This window comes from Asterias rubens, chromosome 5 (assembly GCF_902459465.1).
Source record: "Asterias rubens chromosome 5, eAstRub1.3, whole genome shotgun sequence".
NCBI lineage: Eukaryota > Metazoa > Echinodermata > Asteroidea > Forcipulatida > Asteriidae > Asterias > Asterias rubens.
Window position 1 is genome coordinate 17,254,432 of NC_047066.1, and position 18,091 is coordinate 17,272,522.

Genomic DNA, 18,091 nt, shown 5'->3' on the forward strand with positions numbered 1-18,091 from the left:
TTTCAAATAAGTTTGTTCCGACCAAAATGGATGTCAATCAATCGCCTAGGTAGCATCGGGCCGGGTTTAACAACATTATTTTGAAGTAAAGGATAATTGCAAGCATTTGTTGCTTTCACGTTTGATGACGTCATATACAAACTGGCATTATTTTTATTACATCATATGAAAGGGGGCCACTCTCCTAAAAAAAAGTCTATAGTGCACTGGGGGGAGCAAGGTACCCCCCTCTTTTACCTGAAAGGAACACATAAGTGTTTCATCTACACTCATCATCGCTCCTGCGTTGTCAAACTCTCCACAGTAGTTAGGTGCAGAGAAGAGTGTCACTAGTTGACGTTTGGCAAAAAATTCATAACCATCCTCAACTACCTGTCAACACAAAATAACAATTTGGAGGTGATTAATAATTTTAAATGAAATAACACTGAGGTGTCTTGAAATGTTTTGTCAACAATTTTTTGTAACCAATAATTGGCGAATAATTTTGTTAATCTGAGTCAGGTTAAAAAACACACAGAAAACTCCAAGTATAGTCAGAACAAATACCCAGAACTTTGAGCAGTAAGACTTAATTATGTGAACAAATACAAGCAGATAAAGACGACGTTGGTCATGTTTTGATCAACCACCGGAATGAAAAATTCAGCGGAATGGTTTTGGATCCAGTGACAGACTTCCACTCGCTGTGTTGCATTCCTTATTCCCATGATACACCTTAGGCCATTTATTCTTGAAGACTTGGATTACGGATTTCTAAAGCTACAAAAATGAGCGGGGACGGGAAAAAAAGGAAAACAAAAAAAGGGATTACGGCAATTCCAGCTCATGAAATTGGGCGGGCGGGAAAAGAAAGAAAAAAAAAAAACAATGAATAAAAGTGGCCGGCTTCTAAAACACATGAAAACTACCAACCTGTGAAAGAAAACACTCACCGTCTGAAATTATTACCGTTTTTAGATTTATGTTTGTGTTTGTAATGCATTGATTTCTCCTGTATCGCATCGCAAATTGCAATGCAATTTGGATGATTTGGGATTATATAACTAAACTGATGTTTTCTACTTGGAAAGTAAGAACAAACAGTTGTTATTTATGTTAAGAACATCTGCAAGGTATATTAAATCATTTAAACTGCTTTTTTTTTTTTTTTTTTTTCGACAAAGGAGCTGGAGAAATGCAAGAATTTAGATCTATTTTATTTTAATCGTGTGAAGAGTCTGCTAATGCGACGAAGCCCTCCCTCTCCAACTGAATATTTCATCGGTTCAACAACAATATACATGTAGTTCATGTTGTTCCTTTTATTATTAAACTGGTTTTAAAGTTGTCTCCTAATTTTGCACACATTTATTCTAAATATTATCCTATTTATTATTATGGAAATTCTTGGTTGTCTGTATCCAAAGATCCTTTCAAAGTTTCAAACTTGTGTCCTCATTGATTTTCTCGTTCCGTTCAACTGGACAATCTCCCAACCTTGACATGTATACATGCCCATGCATTGCTCAATTGCTAGCCTGTGGAGGGAAAAAATCTGAAGCCATCGTTGGTTGTCATGTATACGCACTTGGTCAGTTTTACGTGATAGTGTTTATGTACATGTACATACACAGAAAAGACACGTGTTTTACAAGCACACTCGACTCCTGGTGGTACAAAATGTACATCTAGTATGGGGGTTATAACACACTTCTTGCTCGTTCTGTATTCTGGTTGGCTGAAACACGGTCACGTGGGATGAACTATATAGGCTAATGATCGCGCCCGCGTGTTTTGCGGGAATAGTACCAGATCTGTGTTTTTTTTTACACACAAAATTGCGGCCATTCCGTAATAAATAAAAAAATGGCCTTACAGGTAGAAGTAGTACTTAACTCATTATATGTTTTAGTCAAAATTAACGAGAGGCTTAGGTTTGCCGTTTCCTCGATTTGCCTTCGTTTTACATATTTATTAAAAACAAGTGCCCCTTTCAATTGTCTAAAGCTAACAGCCCGCTCATCTGTAGGAAAATCATTGTCTTAAATTAAAGCAAGCCTTTAATTTAATGCACACACTATTCTTGACTTAACGACATCATTACTAAACATCAATGTTTCATGCACCGAAACTTGATGAGTATTGAGAGTTTTAAAGCAACAGAACTTTATAATTGTCAACATATGGCATGGCTTATTTTGAAAAATATTATATTATAAGCGTCATTGAACCTGATACAATGTACATGTATGTACTTGTGAGTAACCCTAAGTGCAGTTTTGAGATCTGCAGCGAAGATGATAAAAAGGAAATCGAAAACTAGAGGTACATGTACAGTTTTTGTTTACTACAAAAACAAGGTGTTCGTGGTGAGTGAGTGAATGAATTGGTGACAACATTTACCTCATCAATCCAATGACTGGTTAAGGAGTTATGATTTTTTTACAAATTAAACACCAACTTCCGGTTTGCATCGGATAAAAGGTCAAATAGGGGTTACTTTTTATGTAGCGCGTGATAAGTTTATTAAGACCTTTTAAATGATGGATGGGTTGTAAAAATCCAATATTTGGTTTAGAAGTTATGGTTTGTTCAAATATAAAATTTCAACTTCCGTTTTGAACCGGAAGGTACTGTCAAATGAGGTCACACTTGGTAGCGTTGGTGATGTCTTTTGAGTTCTATCTTTTGACGTATAGATGATAAAAATCAAATCATGTGGTTTAGGATTTTTTTATTTTTCAAACATTATATATCAATTTCCAACTTTAACTGGAAGTCAAGGTCAAACAGGGTCGCATATTGTATAGCACGTGATAAGTCTATTAAGACCTTTCAGATGATGCATAGATTGAAAAAATCCAATGTATGGTTCAGATGTTATGATTTTTTTCAAATATTAAACATCCGGTTTGAACCGGAAGACAATTTGTCAGGTCACAAATTATAGCGTTAGTAATGTTTTTCAAAGCCTTATCTGACGACGTTCAGATAATAAACAACTAATTTCTGGTTCTGGGGTGATATTTTTTCAAATAATTAACTGCATCTTCCTGTTAAACTGGAGGTCAAGGTTTAATAGTCAATGTTGTGTATCGTTTCTTAAGTTGTTACATACCTACCCAATGACGTATAAATATATAAAAAATCAAATGTGTGGTTGTGAAATTATTTTTCTTTGACCAATTATTTTCAACCTCTGGTTTGAACAAGAAGCCAAGTTTAAACTGATTTCATTTGTGTAGATCCCGACTAGTTCATTAAAACCTTTCAGCTGATGTATGACTTGTAAACATTTTATAATTATGTGATGGACTATCTGAAGGTGTATAATGTATCTTATAACATCAATGCATATGTATTCCTACTTGTAGTTTTGGTGCGAGACGTTGTTCATTAATACTCAACTACTGCGATTCACCGCGATTCACTCAGCGCTCGATGTTACTAAAAACGTTACAGCGCCCTCTTTCGCTGGACTAAAGAGAGCACTTTGGGAATTCCCGCGCTTGCACTGCATAGCGTACATAGCGTGCGTTGTTGATCAAAATGGGGTAAACGCGTGGGTCAACAGGTGCTTTGACGTCCCTTTTCGACTGATGTAAAGGTCCAAATTTTGTTATTTCTGTGCAAAAGATTGAGCGGGATTGCTGTTTTACAATCTGAAACAAAAATTACGTTGAAATGATCAGTAGTTTTAAAAACATGAACACGATAAGATTTTATGAAATTTTCAAATTTTGTTTTGCACTAGAAGTATTAAAAATATTTTACGTGTTCTGTGAAGCATTTGTCCAACTTTTAATGATCTATCCGATGATGTGTAGATTGTCAAAATCCGATTCATAGTTTTTGAGTTATGATTTTTACAAATATTAAACTTTGATCTAACGTAATTCAATTCCCGGTGACGTCATAATGACGTAATTAAGTATGTGTTGTCTTGATACTGAGGTTCAACTATCTGTTGAGTTTCAACATTCCAATCAATCTCAATCTTGGGTTATTCCGTAGAAAAGCTCGAAAGTTGTTTTTTGACGAAAAAAACCCGAAGGTGAACTTCGACCCAGGGTAACGACCCGGATGCTAAGGTCGTACGATTTTGGCGTTAACTTTTCAAATGTTGCCCCAGTCTTGGTCTATCAGATGCGAAAACTTTGAACATCATAGCTTTCATATTCGTTGAGATACAGCAAAACGAAAATGGTCCCTTTTCAACTTTAAAAACCCTGTAATTTGACACCTAATGACGTCATCATGACGTAATGAAAACTGTGCCGTCTTCGTATTGAGGTTCAATTGTCTGGTGAGTTTCAAGGTTCAGTTTGGCTTGAATCTTGAGTTATGCTGTAGATAAGAGTTGACGGGAAGAAGAAGGAAGATGGAGAAGAAAAAAAAAACAGAGCAATAACAATAGGTGTTCGTGCATTAGCACGAACACCTAAAAATATTGCTCTGTATGATTTATGATTATATTGACCCTTTCAATTCTGAAGATGAATTGAACAAAATCTTCCGGCGCCTTGGTGAGCGGTTTAAAGTATCTGGACTTCCGACAAGTTCGCACTGTATGAAACAAAGTTTGACCCATCCTTTAAATTTACAGATAATGACGTGAACAAATTAATATTTGCTTTCGTCTGCTGACAACATTTTTTGTAAGTTTACTAAGTACGTACATGTACTTAAAATCAAATCTCTCTATAAGAACTTAGCTAAGAAATCTGTTTATAACAAAAGTTTATTGTTTTGAAAAATCCTATCATGAGCAAGAAAGATTTTCAGCTTGGCTTTTTCTTGTGAATATTCATTGTATGCATGTTGTTTATAGTTCCCGTTGACACTATGTGGTAGAAATAAAAAGTTGAAATGTATAAAAGTAATCCGTTTTCATTTTGATTTCTTTGCATTTTGACACCCACGGCTTTGAATTGATAATATTATAAATTTCGTGAGGTTTGTGCTCTGGATGTTATACTGTTGTAAAAAGCGGTCAGTTGCATTACACAAAAAGGACATGGTAAAAAACACACTTGTCACAATTCAAAAATTTCCTCTATCAAAAAGCTTGCGAAAAAGTTATTCTATGTTACACACAACTCTTATACATGAGTATCCAACAGGATACTTATAAATGGTCAGCAACTTGAACTTTTAGGTATACATGTACATAGAAAAACCGTGGTCAGTCGCATTACAGCTTTCCAGACAATGTAGCAACGCCTACATGGAGCCCAATCTGAGTTCTTATTTGGCAAAATTGGGTTCATTCCTTGTCTTGATTTTTTGGTGTCATGTCCATGTTTGCTTGGAATTGCCCATAAGCTTCATAAAGATCCATTGTAACAAACGTACACTCGCAAGAAATTAAGGAGTACTCACCTGATGAGCTCTGCATATGAGATCCAAGTCATGTTTGCTAAGAAACTTTGAGACTATTTCAGGTCCAAATGTGAATGATACACCCCTGTCATTTTCACCCCAACCATTGGTTTCTTTGTCAGGGTCTGACCAAAGCAGATCACACAGTAGACCTTGGTCAGGGACATCTGTTGGTCGCATGATACGCCTTATTTGTTCCATTGCTTGCAAGTCTGGTGATAATCCTGAAAAAAGGGTAACACAGTTTAGTCTCTAACAAATTTAACAATGTTCAAATGCAAGGTTTTTTTCTTTATCCCCCCCCCCCCCCCCCCTTAGTTTGTCAACCGAACATTTTGATCGTCCGCAGGTTTTTTCACTAGCCCGCAAGTATTGACACACATCAAAACATAACAAATAAAAACAAAAAACAAAAAACAAAACATGGAAGTGACATTTGCAAAATTGCATTTTTGGACGATCTTATTTCTTAAAGCGACACGTTGCCTTGGATCGGTCGAGTTGGCAGCGTTTGACCTTAACGGTGGTCTGCTGACCAAATGCCAGTGGAAACTGCAGCGGACCAGCTGAAACGCCTTGCCAAGTGGTCCGGCTGACCAGTCAAAAATAACAGCAGCGGTACTACAGAACTATGACTATTTATTTATTATTTTAAGGTTGGAATAAAACGTAAAATCATTCACTCAAGGTTTGTGACAATAAATGTAAGAAAAAATAAACACTAGAGGGCGTTTCAGATAATTCGGTAGCAGGAGAATAAACGTCCTCTATTGGTGAAATCCAAAACTAGTTTCAACCGCCTTGACAAAAGACCACACAGCAAAACATGCACATTCTGTCAACAGCGTGGTTGTCAGCGGAGTAGATTTCCGTGGGAATAAAGTTGAGCGTGTTCTACGAAAAAACTGAAGACGGTGTAGGCTGTAATGGCTTCATTCAACAAAAATTACCAATTTAGGATAACTGGATGAGCAAAAAAGAGTATTGTTTATGTACGATTCTTCCGTCCTGGTTTTGGTTTATTTTGTTGCGATTTGGTTGGGGCTTGGTTTGGTTTTTTTGCGGGCCGATTGGGCATATGAAGACGCAGTATAATTTGATCACAAGCGCGGTTTGGTTGTTTTTTGTTTGTTTTGGGTTTTTTTGCGGGATTATTTTAAGCAAGGCTTGCGTGATAAAGACGCAATCATGTTTTAGATCACATACATGGTTATTTATGCTGCTTTTTAAAACGTTTTTTTTTGTCACAGAAATTTTATTCACAAAACAGACAGCGACACCCACAATTCCATATTTTTGGTTACACATTTTACAAAAATAACCGTTTTTCTGGCTTCAGGATATGTTGCAACTATTTTGTTGCTTCTTTTTGTTTCTGGACGAGAGTGGGAAGATGGTGAGAACTTCTTCATCCGCCTTGTTGAATAGAACACTCCATCTTCCAACTCATGAACATATTCGCACCTTTGCACTCACAAACATTCATTATTTGTATAATATTCTACTTTTAAAACATCTTTCCAGCTATATGCATTTAGTAAAAAAAATTCAAATACTTTTCATAGACCAACTCGCCCGGTCCAAGGCAGCGTGTCCTTTTAATTTCTGCCCTAAATTACACTTTTTCCATCTTTTTCCAACAAACTTCGTGTTTCAAGTCAGTACATCTTTGTGAATCACTGATCAGTTGACAATACACATTGAGAAACAATGCAATGAATCCAGCGGCTGTGTGTTTTACATCTGCAGGCGTGCTGCACAATATGCGGCAAGCCTTTTCATGCCATTCATGAACGCCAACTACATTGAATCACATATGGTAATTATCAACAGCCACCAATGACCAATCACAGCGTTTGGAATATTGGTGAGCTTGGACTTTGGACCGTGCACTGTGTGTTGTCTCTAAGGCCAAGTGCACGCATGGTGGATACTTAACAGTCAGCATGTGGTTATGTCCATCGTGTTTTAATTATTGTATGTGTACCGAAATGAACGTTAGCAATTCCGATCAACAATTTCATTTGGATTTTACCCACAATAATTTCATCAACATTGAGTGTCAATTGTAACATTCATGTATGTTGTCATGAAACATGGTTGCCTGGCTTATTAGCTGCACGATTGTTTAACGTTGGGCCAATGATTTTCTGTTTCATGTTTTTAATTAGAAACTAGAACAGCGAAGCTGCCATGGCGAGCTGCTGATCACCAGATAGAACCAATGACTGACAGAAAAAACAATCATTTGATCGATTAAGGTTTTCATTGATTTAGCTCATTCAACTGGAACCAGTGATCTTTGAGTTTTATCTTTTCATATTATATGCATCTAAGCAGCAATAATTATTTGATTAAAACTTTGCACTCTTCAGTGATGCACTCGTTGAGTTTTATTTGATTTAGGTTTCAAGTGAGTACATCATGGAAATAAGGAGTTATGCCTATTCAATGTGTTCATAGTTTTAGCTCATTCAACTGAAACCAGTGATTAATTCTTTAAGTTTTATCTCTTTATATTAATCTATATGTAAGAAGCAACATTTGACCTAAGTTTCAAGTCAGAACATCATTGCAATCAGGAGTAATGACCATTTAAGGCTGTTATTGTTTCAGCTCATTCAACTGGAACCAGTGATGCACAAAGGGAGGTTTAAATCTTTTCTTTTGAATCTATGTAAAAAGCAATAGTTTGAAGTCAGTTCATCATTGAAATAAGGAGTTAAGTCTATTTAATGTTTCATTGTTTTAGACCATTCAACTGAAACCTGTGATTAATTCTTTGAGTTTTATCTTTTCATATGAATCTACTTGTAAGAAGCAATGTTTGACTTAACTTTCAAGTCAGTACATCATTACAATAAGGAGTTATGACCATTCATTGTTTTTCATTGTTTTAGCTCATTCAACTAAAACCTGCGATTAATTCTTTGAGTTTTATCTTTTCATATGAATCTACATGTAAGAAGCAAGGTTTGACTTAAGTTTCAATTCAGTACATCATTACAATAAGGAGTTATGACCATTCATTGTTTTAGCTCATTCAACTAAAACCTGTGATTAATTATTTGAGTTTTATCTTTTCATATGAATCTACATGTAAGAAGCAATGTTTGACTTAAGTTTCAAGTCAGTACATCATTGCAATAAGGAGTTATGACCATTCAATGTTTTTCATTGTTTTAGCTCATTCAACTAAAACCTGTGATTAATTATTTGAGTTTTATCTTTTCATATGAATCTACATGTAAGAAGCAAGGTTTGACTTAAGTTTCAATTCAGTACATCATTACAATAAGGAGTTATGACCATTCATTGTTTTAGCTCATTCAACTAAAACCTGTGATTAATTATTTGAGTTTTATCTTTTCATATGAATCTACATGTAAGAAGCAATGTTTGACTTAAGTTTCAAGTCAGTACATCATTACAATAAGGAGTTATGACCATTTAATGTTTTTCATTGTTTTAGCTCATTCAACTAAAACCTGTGATTAATTATTTGAGTTTTATCTTTTTATATGAAACTACATGTAAGAAGCAATGTTTGACTTAAGTTTCAATTCAGTCCATCATTGCAATCTGGAGTTATGATCATTTATGTTCTTTATTGTTTAAGCTCATTCGACGGGAACCAGTGACAGAGAGTTTGATTTTTGTTTTAACAAATTATTTCAAACTTAAAGATTTTAATTTGAGTTTGTTTCTTTTAAATCCAGATGTCAATGTTCGAGCCTGAAAAAAAAACTTTTTTTATTCCAAAAACAATTTTTTATTAAAAAAAAAAAAAACCCTGAAAATTACTGAAATGACTGGCAATTGTATATAACAATCTCACAATGGCTTGTATATATACCAAAAACAACTCAACTCAAAGACTTAAACTTAAACCAAAAACTTTAACGCGGACGGCCGGACGGACGGCCGGAAATTGGTATTACATAGGCTCGCACTGCTCTGCAGCACGCCAAAAAGGTTGTTAATACCCAGGGAGTCACTTACAAACATTACTTTTGTAAAAAGTTGCACTGCTGACTTCATAAATGTTAATTTCAATCAATTTTTGTTTCTGAAAAATACTGTAAATTTCTTGTTGATTATTTTGTATATGGTGTCGATTATACATTTCAGACGATTTAACATAGTGTATTATTACAGTGATTTCAACAAAAGAAATTTTTATTCTGGATAGAAGTAAAAAAAACCGTCACTAAAGATATTTTATCAAAAATTTTATTCATCCACATCTTTGGATATAGATGCCATTCGCCCAAACCACCATGGTGTCGATCATACATGTACTCAGAGCAGTCCTGATACTTCACGGCAATTGCCCAATTGCCGTCGCTGCCCCTACCGATGGCCGCAATGCCCTTCAAAAACCCTTTCTTCATCATTGACGGCGTGCCCTTCCTCCCAGAAAAAAAATTATATTCAACGATGTCCAAGTTTGAAAATAAGCCAAACAGTCCTGATGTCTGTGTACATTTCACGCAAAGAAATATACCCCAATTTCACGCAAGTAATGCACAACAGCAGATTTCAGGCCAGCTAGTCGTTGTTCTTTGCGTGCGACAACAAAATACGAGAAACATTGAATGCTAGAGGGCGTTTCAGAACAATGCGGTAGTGTGAAATTTAACGCCCTCTATTGGAAAAATTCTGCGAACCAGGAACAAACGCCTTGAGACAAAGACTTGACGTGTCTGCACATGCTCAAGCAAGTGGTTGGTCCCCAAAAATTACATGCTTAGTACATGTAATGTACCATCATGTACACAAAGTTGTCGCGCACCGCATGCATTCATTCTGTCAACATCGTGTCCAAATGGTGCAGTTACGTGGGAATTTTAGCGTCTCTATGAAAAACTACACAACGTGCATGACCAGTAGTAGGATTCCGTATGAACGAAAATATTATTTTATTGTGTAGTGTAAGATTTGTTCTTGTTTTCCTTTTTTAATTGGATGAATGCTTTCTTTTTCAGTGGGTTAGTTTAGTGCATGATCATTGGGTATATGAAGCAATCGATTAAAATGGAAAAATTGGAAGAACTATTTCTTACAGCCAACTCGGGAGTTTTGCCCTTAGCAACTTTTTATGATTGCCTTGATGCCCTTTGAAATTTGCCTTGGTGCCCTTAAAAGCCGAAGTATCAGGGATGTCAGAGAAACGCCTTTTTATGAAAACCAATATTTGTAGTTCAAACTCTGTGGTGTGTTTGAACTTTAATGCAATTTGTCATATTTATGGATTCATCAGACCTCTGTTATGTTAATACACTTCACGACAAGACTTTGGTTTTTTAAATTTGAATTTTAAGAAACGGCATTTAATATAGTGGTGTCGGACGTACATTTCAGTGTCAGACGTACCTGTCTGAGGCGTGATAGGCTTGATTTCGCTCAGTGAATATTTTATTCATTTTTGTTTTGGCATCGATGCAATGCAAAATTTCTCTATTCTCTTGTGACCCAGATGGCCGATCGATCTTGAACTTCTACAGGTTTGTCAGTTTATGTATGTGGTGGATTACATAAAGTGCTTACACTGTCGGCAACTTTTTTGCTAGCAAAACCAACTCTGTAACTTTAAGTTTAACAAAAAAGAAGCTTAATAAAGAATGCAACTTCAATAGATTTAGACTGAAAAACATGAAGGGGAAAAAATGGGGGGAAAAAGAGAGAAAACAATTTCTTTCTAAATTGAAATCCCCTTTTCCGTTTCAAAGGGCGGATTTCCCCGAATTCCATCCGTTTTCCATGATGCGGAATATCATTGGCCCTATAAAGGGCTTCTATGCCAAAGATTATAGTATTTATTTCTGTTCATTTTTTTCCCACTTTTAAAAAATCAACTGAGCAGTGTTCTCCACACACGTAAATTGGGAGGGCGAGCCGCCCTCCTAAAATTTAGGCCGCCCTGCTAAAATTATTGGCCGCCCTGCCCAAAAATTGCCCTATTTTTAGACAGCATTTAATAAGATCAAACGAGTTCCTGACAAGCCAGAGCCGATTATAGCATCAGAAATGCGATCGTAAACAAAATGTCAAAACACGACGTACACACGGCCACATGGTTCGTATGCCGAGTGCATCAACCAACCATGCACACACACCACGCACATCGTCGACGTCGCCCAGAACATGGGAATCTCCACTGCATGCATTGTGCATGCACAGTCCGCACGCTGTGATTGGCCGTTGATAGACTCCAACACAATACGCACGTTCACAAACTGAGAAAGAATTGCCACACAGTGTGCCGCACGCATGTACGGAATGGTACAATGTACAGCATCGAAGCATATTCAAACATGTCGACTTTCGCCCATTGAGGGCGTGCGCGATGTGGGGCAAAGTTCATTGATAAATAAATTGTTCGGTGCGTTTATCGATCGTTAAATCTATATTATTTTATTACAAACGAAGTTCTTAACGACCGAACCGTTGATCACTAATTCATGAAAATAGTTATGGAGGGAAGAAGTATTATTTAGGGCCATAACTTGGGGAAAAGATCGTCCAAAAATGTGGGGTTTTTTTTTGTTTTTGTTTTCTCGTTTTGAAAATTGCACACGAAGACCGTCCGATAATGGTCCGATCACCCGCTTTCTAAATTCCGACGTGCGGCATGCCGATCATCCCTTTGAGGTTATTGGCGCGGCGCACAAAGCAAAATGTATAACAAATAGTAGTTTTGATTTAGTTTTTAAAATAAGGTTGTTCCAAACGAAGTGGATGTCGATCAATAGGTAGGTAGCGTCGTCTGGCCCAGGGGATGATACATTATTTTAAGAAAATGGTTTTCTCAAACATTTGTTTCACGTCCGATGACTTCTTATCAAAATGGGCGCCATTTTGATTACGTCATATTGACGGGCGCCATTTTGTTTACGTCATGCCGCCCTCCTAAAAAAAAAGTCTGTGGAGAACACTGACTGAGTACTTTGAAATTCTTTCACTTACCTCCATGACAACAGAATATCTTTTCATCAATGATAGCTGCAATAGGTAGACAGTTGAAGCAATCTGTGAATGTCTTCCAAAGTTTTATGTTGTATCTCCTCTTACCTTAAACAAAATAATAATAAAAAAAATTAAAAGTTCCACAATCCCGCATGCATGTGAAACTCGAATTAAAACAACAAACAAATTACAACAGGAACCTAAAAAAAAACAGGATTCTGGGTATCCCAAAACCAATTCGTATACCAAGATTTACATGTAATTTGATATGCCCAGTCCTTCTTGAGTTATGATCTTCATTTTGACAAGAAATTAAGTTAATTTAAAATTCCAATCAAAAGAACTTACATTCATCATAAAAACCATAGATTCTGTTGATACTAGCACACTCGTGATTGCCTCGTAACAGGAAGAAGTTTTCTGGGTACTTGATTTTGTATGCTAACAGCAAACAGATGGTCTCCAGGGACTGCTTGCCACGGTCAACATAATCCCCCAGAAAGAGGTAGTTGGCTTCTGGTGGAAACCCACCGTACTCAAACAATCGCAAAAGATCATAGTACTGGCCATGTATGTCACCTGGGATAAACACAAGAAAACAAACAAACACAGGTTATCATAGAATAATAAACTGTTACACTTTCTAAAGACAGAAAAAGATGTAAATAAAATTTTAAAAATGTCTAAGATTATTGAAAAGGTTGGCTTTCTAGATCAAACTTCTCAATGTTGGGCCTAATCTTATGCACAAAATTGGAACTCAACAGAGTTCATAACTTCACCACTTCAAAAAGTCAGATGACATTGTTAAAACTAGCTTAAACCACCTTGACAAAAGACCACGCACAGCAATATCCAGGGAACGATTTCGCCTGTATCGCAACGCAAATTGCGATGCAATTTGAATGATTTGCTATGCAATTTTAAAAAGTGAATCGCAAATTTTGCGCTCCAATTTGCATGTATATTTTGCAGTATTTATGCTTGATACAAAAATATTGATTTCTTATTTAAAACCATTCATACTAGGTTTTTCAAGGTTGAATTATTCCAAACCCAAATAATTCTGAATTACAAAGGAATAATCTCTAAGTTAAACTTCGTGTTGGGTAAGAAATATCGCTAAAATCATGAGAAACATGCACGGGTAAATAGCGAATATTCCCTGGTCTTCAAGCCGAGTATACCCGGGGGAATTATGTGATGCATCGCTGACCATGCTGACAGCTGTCCTTACTCTGTTTTGATGGAACGAAACTCGCATTTCAAGTTGGAAATATTAACGCAAATTGCTCTAAAATTTCAGGTAAAAGTGTCAAATTTATTGTTGAAATTGTCTACACATTATAACTCAACTTCTCGTTGGGTTGTTTGTACGTTTGGTTATTTTGTTTGTCTGACTACGGGGGTTAAAAATTGATGTTTTCATTTCGTAAAGAAAATGTTATTTTAATGAGTGTGTGAGACGTCACGTTTTTTTTTTTTCTGGCGTTCATGTTTTCCAAAACAGGTCGTAAAATTAAGCGTCAAGGTCGTCAAAAATTCCACATTGCTTCAGACAGGAAGGTCGTATGATGTTGATTTAAATTTGTTTTAAACGTTAAGATTTGCTTGTTTGGATTAGGATGATAAACGCAAAAATGAAATTTACTCGACATTCCTCATTACGATTGAGCGGGTCACATATTAACGTCATATCGTCCAGGCTTAATTGTACGTTACTAGGACACAGGTCAAGGCAAATTTTTTTAAACCATGGAGGTAGAATTGTTAGCACCAACTTGAGATTTGACTAGTTGACTTTTCTATAACAAAGGTGTTAGACAACTGACGAGTTGAGCTTTTAGAGGATTTTTTTTTTGTAACACAAAGCACAATGTCCACAGATTTACACCGTTCAAAGATAATGATAGTAGAAAGTGACCTAAAATATTACTTGCTGAGGTGCTGTAGTTTTTGAGAAATGAGTAAAACAATGCCATGAAAGTATGTTTTCACTTGCTAAAATAATTTTTGTCTTATGATAACTGAGACGAAAATTATTTTCATGACATTGTTTTACTCATTTCTCAAAAGACACAAGACTGCCAAAGCTATTCGGTCGAAAGTTTACTGGTCCGGGGCTAATATAACTGGGCCTGTGGTCCAGTGTTAAATTCGAGGCCCTTAACACCATGCACACTATGTAAAAGTACAATATGCAAGTGGGCGATTTCGCGGTAACACGCATTACGTTTTATAGGGTCCTTCATCATTCTCCATTCTCTGGCTGCAAGACTAATTTGATTTGAGTGTTCATCTTTTGTAAACCCAAGGTTCTAGGCTAGATCCCAATAATCAAACAAAAATGAAAGATCAACTGGTTTAGCTGAGAGAGCTCAGAAAAAATCGGTAACACGCGTTACGCTGAATGGAAAGGCCAAAAAAATATCAAACTTTATCTCAATTTTGTCCTTAAAGTAACCAGTCTACAACAAATTGGTTTATATTGTCATCAAGTACTATGCTAAGGTTTATTAAACTGGAGTAATAAAAAAATATCAAGTGTTACTTTTTTAGAAAATTGCAAAATAGTCGGTAACACGCGTTATGGTGACACGCGTTACAATTTTTCCCAGCTACATTGTTTGTAAGTCATTTCAATTATTGAGTTACAATTTCTCTAAAATCTTGACCAATATAAGTTGCACATTATATTTAAAGAGCAAAATAGTAAGTATAGACCTTTTTTATTGTTTTGCTCTACATATCTCAAAATTTAAGGTAACACGTGTGCGTTACGGCAACACGCGTTACAATTTGTCCTGCCACATTGTCGATGTCATTTCAGTTACAAATTCTCAAATTTATCAACCATTCAGTTGCACATCATATTTGAAGAGCAAAACAAGAGCTGTACACCTTTTTATTTATTTATTTTGTTAGTCGTCTACATATGGGTCTTTCCATGAAGTTGAGGAACAAATGGTGACATACAGGCCAAAAATTCAAGTTTCTTTGATTTTGAAGAAAGACTCACATTTGGATAGCTGATTGTTTATACTTCACATAAAAAAAAAAATGAAAATGATAACATTGACAGACAAACTATAATTAGGCACCGAATATAGTGAAGACTAGAAGGTTCTGGATGTAACATTGGAAACTATTTTTATTTTAGTTGAAGCTATCAGAACATATAGAAAATTTATTTCATCATCGAAAGGTTATGTAGTAATTGAGGTTGGGTGAACCTTTCATAAAAAAATTTTTTAAAAAGAATTTGAGACTCCCATTGCCCAAAACATTTTGTTGTCGTTTACAATCAAAGTATTTTCTTGTCTTGTTCCAACCAAACTAAAACAAAGTTTTTATACATCATAAGCATTAACACTTCTGTGTTTGATAATTTCATTTATTAATTTTCACATAACAGTCGATCCATATTAAGACAGAAATTACCAGAAAATTAATTAGTGTTTTAACTGACGCAAGTATAGCAAGAGTTAATGAAGAGGTTGTGGATGTAACAGGAAACCGTTTCCCATTACATCCAAACCACATCATACATCATGTATAGTTTTCAGTTTTACCAGCTAAACATCAACTCCCAAAAACTTTTCCCTTCAACACGAGAGTAATTATAAACTGGGAAACATTTTTTTTTTTTAGATATAGTATGTATATCAGTGATTCTGTGCAAAATATCTGCCAACACAACACACCTATGTTATTATCGTTAAGGAATTCACAGGGCGTGGATGTAAAACAAAACCATGTGTAGTATAAAGGCAATGATTTGTTAGACTAAGCACCCTACTACACTGTACATGTATAATTAGAAACACACTTTTTATGGGAACATTAACAAATGCAAGTACAGCGTCAGTTTATGAAGAAGGTGTGGATGTAACGGGAAACCGTTTCCCATTACATGTACATCCAAATCTAATCGTATGCAGTTTATAAGTTAAAAGTCAGAAACAGTTTTTAGCCAAGATGCATTGTGTCATCAGTCTGTCTGTGCAAAATATATGCCAACATAACCCACATTTTTTAGTTAGATATACATGTGTAGTATGTATATCAGTGATTCTGTGCAAAATATCTGCCAACACAACACACCTTTGTTATTATCGTTAAGGAATTCACAGGGCGTGGATGTAAAACAAAACCATGTGTAGTATAAAGGCAATGATTTGTTAGACTAAGCACCCTATTAATAAGAAACACACTTTTTATGGGAACATTAACAAATGCAAGTACAGCGTCAGTTTATGACGAAGGTGTGGATGTAACGGGAAACCGTTTCCCGTTACATGTACATCCAAATCATACCGCATGCAGTTTATTAGTTAAAAATTACTGTTCGTTTGTGCAAGACAACTTTTGCTGAGCGTGAGACATGTCAAATTGAGAAAACATACGAGAACCAATAAATGTAAGTGACTCTTTGAGCACACAAATAATATCTAATATAGGGTGAACAAAAAAAACTTCCTCTCCAGGCGGCCACGTGTACAGGTTGTTATGGCTGTTGCTTTGCATCATGTATGAAAGCACAAACTGGTCCGCTGGAAGAATGTTAATGACCTGCAAAAAATAATGTAAAAAATGAAGATATCAACAAAACATTGCAAACAAATCACACATGACTGAAGCTTGGCATTTTAAGGTAAGTATTTTATATTCCATTTTTTTTCAGTCACTGCAAATTTATGATTGTCAATGAAATAAAACAAAATCAAACTTAACTTAAAATTAAATAAACTTCCATTTCACTAGATTATACAAAATCAATTTACCTTTGCGATATGCATCTTCTTCGTCATTTGCTTCCCCACACAGGAGACCTGCACTGCCACAAAATCATTTATTGCGATGCTGGATGCCGTGTCGGATACGGTGTCGGATGGGTTGCTGGATGCGTTGCCCAATCTGATGCTGGGTGCACTGCTGGATGCGTTGCCGACTGCATTGCTAGATGCAATGTGGATTGCAACACTGGATGAGATGCTGGAAGCAGTCGGTGTTGAGTCGGTTGGGAGGTTGTACTCAAGAACTGCATCAAGGGAAAAAAAGCATGGCTAATTAGTCAGTTGTATGTTAATTGTGCATTTTTCTATTGTTTTAATCGAACAGTCTTTTAATTGGAATAATTAATTTGTGATACATATGAAACGAATTTAATAAAACATTGGCTGAAAACATTTTTGTGATTTTGATATATAAGTTTTAGGTCCTACCTTTCGGTGGTCTGGTGAAAATGACAGATTTCTGCATTTTGTCCACATAGTCTCATTCACACACCCACTTTCAGCAGAGGCAAGGCAAGAGTGACAAAAACATGACAAGTTTCTTGTCATTACAGCTCCGTCTGGTGTGCCCTTGATGGAATGCAGCTTCCTAGTTCCTTTTAGTGTCTTCAAATCGACTTTATCGTGTCCTTGAAGATGGTCGATTTCCTCCACATAAAACAGAGCGCTGGAAATGGAGGCATTTGCCATTCACAGGCTGCTTGGAGATCAGTTTGGAGAAGTTAAAAAGATCCTTAGCATTATTGATGATAAACTCTCCCCCAATCACGGCTTGAGATGCCTGGCGCTTGACAACAGCTGATTCGCCATCACTTGGACCCTTACCATGACGTGATCCAAAAAAATGGTAGATGATTGGTATTCCAAACGTTGCCTTGGACATTGCTACATCAAGAAAGGGCCCCTTACTCTTGTATTGACAGGAGGCACCATCCGAAAATCTTAAAATCTGTTGTAGGGGC

General features: G+C 36.1%; 2 protein-coding genes across 2 annotated transcripts in view; both read right to left on the minus strand.

Annotated features, from left to right (window-relative positions):
- Positions 1-18,091, minus strand: part of LOC117290923 (serine/threonine-protein phosphatase alpha-2 isoform) — a 39,055-nt gene that overhangs the window by 2,361 nt on the left and 18,603 nt on the right. The window contains exons 3-6 of the mRNA XM_033772497.1: positions 12,682-12,912; positions 12,334-12,438; positions 5,365-5,588; positions 238-372 (exon numbers count right to left, since the gene is read on the minus strand). Coding sequence (XP_033628388.1) covers positions 238-372; positions 5,365-5,588; positions 12,334-12,438; positions 12,682-12,912 — 695 coding nt within the window. The remainder of the gene's footprint in view (positions 1-237; positions 373-5,364; positions 5,589-12,333; positions 12,439-12,681; positions 12,913-18,091) is intronic.
- Positions 14,417-17,741, minus strand: LOC117290924. The gene is made up of 3 exons (XM_033772498.1): positions 17,559-17,741; positions 17,118-17,374; positions 14,417-16,905 (listed from the first exon to the last, which is right to left on the minus strand). The coding sequence occupies exons 1-3, from the start codon at positions 17,593-17,595 to the stop codon at positions 16,675-16,677; spliced, it is 525 nt and encodes a 174-aa protein (XP_033628389.1). The 5' UTR covers positions 17,596-17,741; the 3' UTR covers positions 14,417-16,674.

Excerpts from the sequence above, each read along its gene's own strand:
- LOC117290924 (XM_033772498.1), bottom strand. The coding sequence starts at position 17,595 with ATGCAGAAATCTGTCATTTTCACCAGACCACCGAAAG. Across the intron at positions 17,375-17,558 it reads TTTCACCAGACCACCGAAAG|TTCTTGAGTACAACCTCCCA; the intron begins GTAGGACCTAAA and ends CCCTTGATGCAG. Across the intron at positions 16,906-17,117 it reads AGAAGATGCATATCGCAAAG|GTCATTAACATTCTTCCAGC; the intron begins GTAAATTGATTT and ends TATTTTTTGCAG.